This window comes from Cibotium barometz, chromosome 39 (assembly GCF_041138505.1).
Source record: "Cibotium barometz isolate CiBa-2024 chromosome 39, ASM4113850v1, whole genome shotgun sequence".
Lineage (NCBI taxonomy): Eukaryota > Viridiplantae > Streptophyta > Polypodiopsida > Cyatheales > Cibotiaceae > Cibotium > Cibotium barometz.
Window position 1 is genome coordinate 42647198 of NC_141084.1, and position 10777 is coordinate 42657974.

Here is a 10777-nt window from a genome sequence, read left to right on the forward strand (position 1 = left end):
ACATTCTACCACAATGAGCTAATTCATTGGCACTTCTAAGAAAGGTGAAAGTTATAATCGAGTGTGCTCTTGCATAGTGGACACATTTTGTTAATATCTACCCATTTGTCTACACTATCTCTCTGGTCGGTAATTTGGAATGTAGCAACCTCACAAAAAAATAAATAGGCCACCAAAATACCTTTTTCGTAATAATTAATTAATCCTAGCGTACAAAGTGAGTTCTAATAAATGTTGAACTTTAGTTCAGTACTAGTTTCACTTTTATGTTTGTTTTTAGTGATAAATAAATCAAAAGAGATCTTCTTTTTTAGTATTTTTAATTCATGCCGCTCTTTCAAACCTGCTAAATCAAAACTTTAGTATTTTTTTATTCATGCCCCTCTTTCAATACCTGCTATTTGTGTGTGATTCTTTCTCTCCCCTCTTTGCCTTTCACTCTCTTCCTCGTATGATCCCTTCTGTCTCTTTTTTGAGCACCCCTCTCCCCCCCAACCTGAGCACATGGACCGTCTACCTCTCCCCCCCAACCTGAGCACATGGACTGTCTACCTCTCTCTCACTCTCTCTTTCTTGTTTTAGCGTAAGCATCCCTATCACTCTCTCGAGGACTTGAGCTAAGGGGTATTGTAACATCTACCCTCTCACTCTTCTCTCTCATTTAAGCGTGAGCATCCCTATTGCTCCCCCCCCCCCTCTCTCTCTCTCTCTCTCTCTCTCTCTCTCTCTCATGCAATAAACCTATGGGCATCGTTATATCGATCTTTCTCTCTTGCCATTATGTTTCTTTCATGCAAGGAGGATTCAAAGGCTTTACCGGTCTTTCTTGCTTGCAGGAGTACATGCAACTCTCCTTGTCTCTATGTCTGCTAGCCTCTGTGCATAGTTAAGTAGATGAGAGGTAGGGTATGCTCTGTCTGTGTGTCTTGAGAGGAGGAGGACGACGACGACGAGGAGAACTTGGGGTGGCATTTCCTTCATTTTTAGCAATGGAGATGCAACTAGAGAAGTTTCTTTCTTGGCTCCCACCCGATTTAGTGGCATTAACTAATGCAAGACAAAAACGATGCACAAAATGTTATTTTTTTGTTGATGTATATTCACTCCAAGGTATTAATTAAATTTTTTGTTGATGTATTTTTTTGTTGATGTATATTCACTCCAAGGTATTAATTAAATTTTTTGTTGATGTATTTTTTTCGAAACCTTAAAGAATCTAAAGCTTCTTTAAGGTATTAAAACCTTAAAGAAGTAAATGCTTCTAAAGAAGTTAATGATTGTAGCTTTAATAACAAGAAAAAACCTTAAACATTATTTATTTATAGATGGAAATTTTGGGCGTGCATATTTCACAAATTCAAACCACATTAGAAGGTTTTTTTTTGTTTTTTATTGAGTGTAAAATCAAAATTACAAAGAGCTCTCGAAACCGCAACATAAATAAAATTAAATGTATAAGAGCATAAATGTTTGAATTTTTACACATTGAATTTGCAAGAAGTGTACATGTTTCATTAATTACATAGACCCCCAAAAAAAGCTTCAAACTAAACAAAACAGGCTTCTTCTTCTATCAAACCAACATACTTGTAGATTTCTGAGAAAGAGGCACAAATTTATCACCTTCTAGCTTTTTTGAATTTATATGCTCTCATGTACCGTAGTCATGTGGTGATTGTGGTTGTTGATCATTATCAATAACTATTGGGTTTGATCTACTTCTCAGCTGAGTATTGTTGTTATCTTGAAAACCTTTTTTTGTTCATACCCGACTCTATTTTTTGAATAATCCATGAGGCTGACAGGTAGTACTTTCCAATATGAATCATTTTCAGAAGAGTGCTTTACAAAGATGCGCCTATTTTATTGGCTATATAATTATCCATGTAGACGTATGCTCTTTCAAAAAGATTGACAGGTGATAAGCACACTTTATTCTTCAAGTCAGCCTGCCCATATAATGCATGCAGTTATCTTCCTCTAGTAATCTTTTCTGCAGATATATTGTGCGCGAAAAATCTAAAGTGCGGTTTATGCAAATCTTTCATGCAATAACGTACCATTCCTTTGAGGGTATGCATCTTAACCTGTCTAAGGCCTCTACACATGACAAGTGCACCCTCAAGTTTAAATAAATCCCATCCTAAATATCTTTTTATTGTTTTTCCTATGCTTATGAGAGACGATGCCATCAAACTAGCTATCATTTGAAAGTAAAAATGATTTAATGTCCCTCCTTTCTCTAACGCAAAAAGACCTTTTAAATACTCCATCCTCACAAATTCCTCTAAGGGTTCCCAAGAGGATAAGTGAATATCTATGTTCCCTATAGCGATTGTAACAGATACTTCAAAGAGTTTAGTTTTTTTTCAAGAGGCAGGAAAGACGGGATTTTATGCACTGAAGGTTCAGAATCTGCATTTCTCTCATTCTGCATTGGTTTTTTTCCTTTGTTATCTTATTTGCTTGAACCTTCAAAAGAAGATACAAAATATAAAAGTATTAAAATCTTCAATCCAAATCATACTTTTGGAAAAAAAAGCAAATGTTTTCGCACATATCTAATTTTCTTTTAATAAATTTGTTTTGAAAATACATTCTGTTATTGAAACAAACATGCAAAAAGTTTCAATCCGCATTTATTTTTTTAACCGGATGTATATATTGCTTAGAAGTGCTTGTATATCAATTTACAAATATAATTAAATGTTGGGTTTTTTTTTAAGTTTTAATGTGCATATTACACTGATTATTGTTTCATTTTTTTCTCATCAATGTTAGTAAATATATCAATACCGCATATCATCTTGCACTAATGAAACACGATTATTGTTTCATTTTTTCCTCACCAACAATGTTCATGAATATATCAATACCGCATATCATCTTGCAAGTACATGTATTCATTAATTCAATTACAAGAATTTATTTAACATTCTTGACCAAAAGAAAGAAATAAATTTTTTTAATATCACTGTATTACTTCTATATAGACAAAGAAGAAAATCCGGAGCATTATCACACATAAAACATGCGTCGTATTTAAAAATATCACACATATTTTAAAAAGTAAATCCATACATTGTATTTCATATAGTTGTTTATTACAATAGATGCATTACAATGTCTGGATGATGCATCATTAAAGAGGTAATAATTAATTTGAAAAGAAAATTTACAAAAAAGAAGGGGAAGCATGAAAAGTTACATTGTATTTAATATAACCGTTTATTACAATAGATGCACGATTATCTAAAAAGTAAATCCATACATTGTATTTAATATAGCCGTTTATTACAATAGATGCATTACAATGTCTACATGATGCAGTATTAAAGAAGTAATAATTAATTTGAAAAAAAAAACAAAAAAGAAAGGGAAGCATGAAAAGTTACATTGTATTTAATATAATCGTTTATTACAATAGATGCATGATGTAGGGGTCCGATATTTTATTCTCGGTAACTAGTCCAAAAGTTACAGTACATACATGATGTAGGGGTACGATATTCTGAGAATGCAACTAGCAGAAGACATCAGCTGCATAAATTAAAAAATTGTTTAGTATGGATACATTAAAATAAACACGTACATTTTCAGGGATAAATTAAAAAACATCAGACAATTTTTTTAACAAAAATATACAGAAAATTACCAGATGATTGTGCTTTGCTCTTCACTGCACGGAGGCTACGCACAGTATGCAGACCTTCAGGAGGGGTGATTATTCGAGGAAAAGCATAGCAGTGAGCAGCACGGGGTATAGTAGAGGACGACGGTACCCCTTCATCACAAATAAGTGCACAGTTAGATGGACCAGCTTGCTGAGTACGATCAAAAGCTAAGGATGGAGACGGACAACAGTCTACCATCATGATATTACTAATATCATCAAGGGGCTTTCGTTTTGGAGGCATGGATGAATATTGAGAGACACAACAGCCGTCGTTAGACGTTATTATTCACAGACACAGAACAAGTTATTAAATACTGGACTACACCAATCATGCACAAACACGGATACCATCTAAAATAGATACATATTAAAAGACTAAGGTCATGTAAAAGGGTAGGAGAAGGGTGTGTGTGTGAATGGACTTATGGTCCACTAGCTCACCTAAAGGCAAAGCTAGAAGGCATTTGATAGAGCAAAAAGCCAAGTTGTATGTCTAAGCAACTTAATAAGCAAGATCTCTTCTTGTATTTTGGGTCTCTTTCCTCCACATGTTTGAATCTAGCATGAGCACCACGTTTTCTCAACATGGTATCTAGAGCTTGGGTAGATTAGGTCTCATATTGTGTGGTGTAGGCTAGTTCTCCTTCTATCCCTTTTTGTGGATCTGAACCCCCTACCAATGGAGGAGCTCTAGCAGCTTTTGGAGGCCGAATCGTGGCTTGCTCTCAACTAAAAAGATCAAGAGGACATCTGGGCACTTCATTTCGTACTGCTAATTGTGCGGTTCTCCTTCAAATCGCTGCAGCATTGTTTGTTCAACCCGACGCAGTTTTTTCGCTGTCCTCCATAGTTCGTACAACCATTCGTGTCGTGTGTAGGCAATTGGGGCTCAGAGGGCTTAGGGCTTTTGAAGCCCGTAGTCTTAAGACTCTCCTACTCAAGTTTCAGCCCACGAGGAGCAGTACCGCAGCTAGAGCCAAAAGACCAGGGCTGCCCATTGTGGTAGCCATTGAAGTTTCCATTAAAGCTTCAAAATCAAGTGTTTTTTTAGCACAAATCTTCTCTTCTTGACTCTAAATCTCTTAAGTGCTTCTTGAAAGTGTTTTTGCTCCATATTCTCTGAAGTTGTTGGCATACACCATGAGGTGTTCATAAGTCTCATTCACCAAACTTCAACAAGCTTCATCAAAGTGTTCAACATTCCCAAGTGTGCTTATTAGCACTAAAAGTGTTGCTAAACACTATTGGTGGGTGTAGCCATCAGCAAAGGGGAGCCTCTCGACATTACGGAGTGTTTCTAAACACTAAGAGTGTTCTTAAATACTAATGGTGAATCTAATCACCAATGCAAGTGTCATTAGATGCTAAAAATATGCTCTTAAGCACTAATAGTGTTGCTAAACACTAATGGTGATCTTAATCACCAAAGAAAGTGTCCTTTGACACTAATGAAACTCATCTCCATTAAAATTAGTGGTTGGACACAAACCCTAAGTGCTAAACCATAAGCTTCATCAACTTAATCTCCTTTTTATGCAACATTCTTGGCTTGATTAAGGGTTGTTGCACTCTCATAAGACATTCTCTTTCTACTTAAGCCAAAACATCACAAATTTTCTTGTTTTCTTCTTCATAAATCAGCCCATTACACTCTTGTAATCTCCCTTCAATACCCAATGTCAAAAGAAAACACCCAAATTAAGAAGTTCTCAAGAGAGGGCTTCCATACTTGGCAAGTTCTTGTCAGGTACAAGATGATGTCCAAAGGTTTTTGGCCATTCATCTCCGGCACTAAGGTTATTGATCAAACTAAGGCTGAAGATATTGAAGATGATGAGAGGGCACAAGCCATCATCATGCTCCATCTTGATGAGGCTCTTATTCACCATGTGGACCAGCTTCCGACTGCAAAAGGAGAAATGGGATGAGCTTGACAAGCTCTATGGAGCTCGTGGTAAGAATTCCAAGATCTCACTTAAAATTGAATTTTTCAACTTGGAGCTCAAAGAGGGAGACGACATTGGAGCCTTTATCTCTCACTTGAAGGGCCTTATGGCTCAACTTGCATCAGTGAATGCGAGAATGGGTAAAGATGATGCAGTGGTGGCTGTTTTGTTAAAAGTAATCAAGAAGGTGTACCCCACCTTAGTCACCACCCTGAAGAACATACCTAATCCCACCCTTGAAGGAGTCATTCAATCTTGTCTTGATGAAGAAAAGAGGCCAAAGGGAGGAGTTGAATCTTCAAATGCATCGACTTCATTGAATATCGAACAAGCTTTGTCACATCAAGTGAGCAAAGTAAGGTGTACCCATTGCAAAAAGGTAGGTCATTTGGCAAATAATTGTTGGATCAAATATCCCAACAAGATGAAATGTAACAAGTGTAAACAAACGGGGCATATCACTTTAAATGTCCTAACAAAGAGTCAGAGGCTAACTTTGCATCAGCCTCTAACTCCACTGAGAAATTGTTTTAAATCTCAATATAACAGCACCTATATTCCTTACCTTGTACGCCTAATGTTATAAAGGCAACCTATGTCCAATACCACCTATTCCAATTTTTTTTCATAGTTGGTATTGAGGGGGGGGGGTATTAAAAGACTAAGGTCATGTAAAAGGGTAGAAGAAGGGTGTGTGTGTGAATGGACTTATGGTCCACTAGCTCTAGAAGGCATTTGATAGAGCAACAAGCCAAGTTGTATGTCTAAGCAACTTAATAAGCAAGATCTCTTCTTGTATTTTGGGTCTCTCTCCTCCACATGTTTGAATCTAGCATGAGCACCACGTTTTCTCAACAATACATACCATACTGAGAATAGCAATATTCCGCTAGCAACGGTACGTAAAGAGGAACATATGCACTTGTCGGTAACCAGGAAAGTGAAATGCTTCCAGAACTAGGGAAGGTGAAGGGGGGAGAAGCGTATGTTCATGCAACAAAAGCTTTGCGCATGTTGAAAATAGCAGTATTACCCTTGACAGGTGATCTTAAATCAGGTGGGAGAAGCGCATCTGTACGAAGGTGGGAGAAGCTCCAGGACGTGCCATGCTTCCACGTAGAAAATATACAGGTGTCGGTAACCAGGAAAATGAAATGCTTGCAGAACCAGGGAAGGTGAAGGGGGGAGAAGCGTATGTTCATGCAAAAAAAGCTTTACACATGTTGAAAATAGAAGTATTACCCTTGACAGGCGGTCTTCCATCGTAGGAAGGTGGGAGAAGCACATCCGTATGAAGGTGAGAGAAGCGCCAGGACGTGCCATGCTTTCGGAACCTGCAAAACAAAGAAAATCCCATCGGGAAGCATGGCACGTCCTGGAGAAGGTGGGAGAAGGGGGGAGAAGAGCACATGCATGCCACGTGCTACATCCATACGAAGGGGGGATGACCCACGTATTAGATCAACATATAATGCCACGTGACACTATTGCAAACTTCAAAAATACGAATTAATTAATTATCCCTCAAAAAATGTTGGGCGGGCTTATTTTTTATTTAACGGTGTATAATTGTGCCAAGTAACGCAAGCTTCGTCACGACGAACGAAGTACCTCAAGGTTCTAAAATTTGGCAAGAAGGAAGGAGCTTCTAACAAAAGAAGAGAGATGGCGCGGAACACAGTTTTGGGCAACATAAGATCATTCGTGGGCACGGTGTTGGGGGGCGTGACAGGGCGAAGCAACGTGGCCGCCTGGATCGTGGCTGGCTCTGCAGCCTACTTTCTCTGGATCAAGCCCGAACGCGATGCGCAGAAAGAACGCGAGGTAATCCGCAGAAAACCATAAAACCTCTTTCCCTGAAAACAAAAAACCCTAAAAAGGCATCAGAGAACCTTAATGACTTTTAAAACCCTATCTTATCAAACCCTAAAAAGCTTCAAAAGTGTGGCAAATCCCACAAATTTAATCTACCCAAAATTCATTGACTTTCTGCAATTGCTCACAGTAAACCTTCCATTACAGTGCGCGCATTCTAAAACTGTTTTCTAAACCCCAAAAGATGCTTTTGCGCATATAGGCCAAGGCCCTTCTCAGTGCGGAAGCGGATAGATATCGCTATGTGGAGAAAAGGAAGCCCATAGCTGATCCTCAGGTGAGGCTTCATGTGTCCTTGAAATCTTTTTTGCTGCTACTTTTTGATACATGCTTCTATCATGTGGTGCACAGGAAACCGGCTTAATCAAAGGCATCAAGAAGGAAGAGAAGACTAGCAACTAGGCAGGATAATGTGCAGTAATGCTTGCATCATGAGGTTTAAAGCACATACAAGGCGTGCTTCAAACCATCGTCAGGGTGGTTTCTGGAGGGTTTATAGCAACATATCCCTACTTTTGGAAACAAGTGGGATAAGTACACCTTGCACCTGTTTATTATGTTTTCTCTCTTTGTTGAGCATTTCTACACTTGTTTTGTGTTGTGCAAGGCTAGAGAAACCTCCGGTCAAATTTTTCACTGTTCTGGTCATCTGGCTATTATTCTAGATACATGTTTGCAATTATCATGCATATAATATTGGCCAATTATGATACTCTGCATGCGTGCCGCAAACTTATACCAGGGTGTCATTATCACCTTATCAAAGGATTAAGTCTAATGTAATTTTAATCGGAAGTTTTTGCTTCAGAGTTTGTTTCCCCTTGTCTTGGTTTCCTTTGAGAGTTCACAATTTAATTTAATTTATGATTATTATTATTATTATTTTCCAAGAAAAGATCCATATATCAGAAGAACATGAGTGAATTTACAACTTTCCAATGTACATTGCAAAGAAGGCTGGAGGGCTCCCACCATGGCTGGCCACTTGGACGGCGGCAATGGTGGGGGCCAAAGTCACAATGGGGCCCTTTAATGCCAAAAGATGCTGCCATCCCCTTGGGCAAAGAAGGGGCCTAAGAACGGGCATGGCCACAAGCTCCACCTAAGTTGTGAATGTTTCTAGAGAAAATCCACACAGGTAGGGGAAAAGGTAACGGACCTGGCTCAAGCCCCCCTGGCTTGCCAGGCTTATGGTGCAGGTTTGAAATGGTAGTAGTGGTAGTTCATGAGAGGCGCTGCATGCCTCTAGGCAGGACCACTGGGCATTAGCCCTGCTCCGGGCAACAGTTGTGTGGTTATCCCCATAGTGCAAGAGCTTGTAAATCCCTTGTTCTACTGCAAAGGTGATAAGGTGAAGAGGTGAGTCGGCCTCCATATCGTCGGTAGTTGGGTAGCCGCTTCTGGTTATCCCCTCTTTGTGGAGGGCTCCACGGTAGACGCTCCATATTCCTGGACCAAGGCTGCCCTCAACTGCTCTTTATTGCAAGCATACCTCTTGCTCTTGTCTGCATTAGTGGCTTCATGGAGGCCACCACATTCGCTTGCAAGATTATCGGCCATAGACCTGTAGCCAAGGAGGAAAAATGTGGAGCAAAGGAGATGAGGGGGGAGAACAACACAAGAAAATGAAAAGAAGGTGAAGTGGGGCCAGAAGGGAGAAATGACACGATACACTTTTGCATATGTTCTAGGGTTTTCGCTGTTTGGACCCAACATAGCATTTGCACGAGTTCCCTGACCCTTACCTAAGCCAGTGTGGAACCCCTGTAGTGGATTCTTACTACTGGAATGACATATTTCCTATAAACTAACTTGCTTACAATCGAATTCCATTCTGACATAAAGGTTGGAGCTGGATACAACGAAAAAACTGGAATGTAACGAGTTCCACCAAGGACAACCCTAGCACCAGTCCACTGCACAATTCAGCCCTCACGCGAAACTATTTGTGCCAGTGCTTGCCAGCACTCACTAGCCGACTTTGTGCCACAAAGCTTCCTCCTCCCACCAAAAATGGCCCTAGTTACCATGAAGGTCTTGTTTTGATTTAATGGAGCTCCCCATGCAAAGATGCAAAAAAGAAATCAATCTTTGGCCTAAGTTTCTGAGGAAAAGTTCCCAACTATCTTCTGGTATGACACAGTTTTAATTGCCAGCCTTCTCTCCTTGTGGCGATCTCCTCCCTTCTACCAGAATCTGTCCTCTAGAGGGATCTCCTCCCTTCCATAGAATATATTCCTATGGAAGTCTCTAGAGGGAGGTTCCACGACATGGACAGGAAAGCTTGCAATAGAAAAGAACTCCTGAGCTAGATTAAAATCTGAAATTTCTTGCATCCTACCTCTGAGCACGTGGCTCGTAGAAGAGGATTTCAATTGAAGCAACTTGTTCACAGGAGTCTACCAAGTTACATTCAAATCCTGGCCTTAAAAGGCCTGACTTCTCGAGTCATCTCGCATTGTCAAAGCAATCCATAATAAAGGCGACAAGCACTTCTGGATTTTTCTTGCTCTCCAAACGCAAATTGGAAGTAGCTTGTCTCAACTTAGAAAAGCTGATCCAAGCTACTCTTCGCCCCACCAAATTGGGTGTGAGCTCAAGGTGCTTAAGCTTTTCACAACAGCTTTCTCATGTCACTGGTTACTGGAATCTCAACAAAACTCAGATTCCCTAGGACAATATAATAAGTCCCGAGATCACATAGATCCTATCATATCAACCTCTTCTCACTGCTGTCCTATCAGAATGCAATTGATTCAATCTTTGGGACTACATGAAACCTTTCTTATCCACAAACAATTGCATGAGATAGGTCCAAACTCTAACAAGAAACAAGGAATTTGATTAACTAAAAGTTTAACCTTCGGTCTAACCTTGGGACAAGTAATCAACTCCTGTCTCAGACCAGTTGTGTGTCCAATAAGGGAAACAAGGGATAAAGGCTTCAGCAAGTGTTTCAAAGAGCTGATTCTTTCAAGAGGAATGGTTTTTACAGTTCTTTCAGAGTGGTACACCCCAAAGAAAGGAGGCATGAAAGCCTTGGCCACATTGTCAATGGAATTGCATAGTCCATGCTCATCATAGAGTAAGGCTTAACAGCCATGGTCACGTGGACAATGGAATTGCCACGAGTCCTGTGAGACCGATCTCGGGGTGGGAGTGTCCCCTTCCCACAAACTAACAAAGAGCACAGTTGGAATCTCTGCTTAATGTTTCTTTACAATTGTATGGTAGTACAGACACGTGTGTGTTTTGGTGAACTTCTGTTTGGTGGGGTTCA

At 39.7% G+C, this 10777-nt stretch overlaps 1 protein-coding gene across 2 annotated transcripts; it reads left to right on the forward strand.

The window, feature by feature from the left end:
• The first annotated feature begins 7198 nt into the window (after positions 1-7198).
• On the forward strand, positions 7199-8313 carry LOC147616110 (subtilisin-like protease). 2 transcript variants are annotated; one of them, XM_086778083.1, is made up of 3 exons: positions 7199-7446; positions 7700-7774; positions 7868-8313. In XM_086778083.1, exons 1-3 carry the CDS (start codon positions 7288-7290, stop codon positions 7916-7918), a joined length of 285 nt encoding a protein of 94 aa, XP_086634209.1. In that variant the 5' UTR covers positions 7199-7287; the 3' UTR covers positions 7919-8313. The 2 variants fall into 2 exon arrangements, with proteins under 2 accessions (XP_086634209.1, XP_086634208.1); XM_086778082.1 differs by having other exon boundaries at positions 7202-7446; positions 7849-8313.
• The last annotated feature ends 2464 nt before the right edge of the window (positions 8314-10777 follow it).

What these genes read in the sequence shown, in the direction of transcription:
- LOC147616110 (XM_086778083.1), top strand. Translation starts at nt 7,288, where the DNA reads ATGGCGCGGAACACAGTTTTGGGCAACATAAGATCATTCGTGGGCACG. An exon ending in ATGCGCAGAAAGAACGCGAG is followed by an intron (nt 7,447 to 7,699) that starts GTAATCCGCAGA and finishes TTGCGCATATAG; the next exon opens with GCCAAGGCCCTTCTCAGTGC. An exon ending in AGCCCATAGCTGATCCTCAG is followed by an intron (nt 7,775 to 7,867) that starts GTGAGGCTTCAT and finishes GCTTAATCAAAG; the next exon opens with GCATCAAGAAGGAAGAGAAG.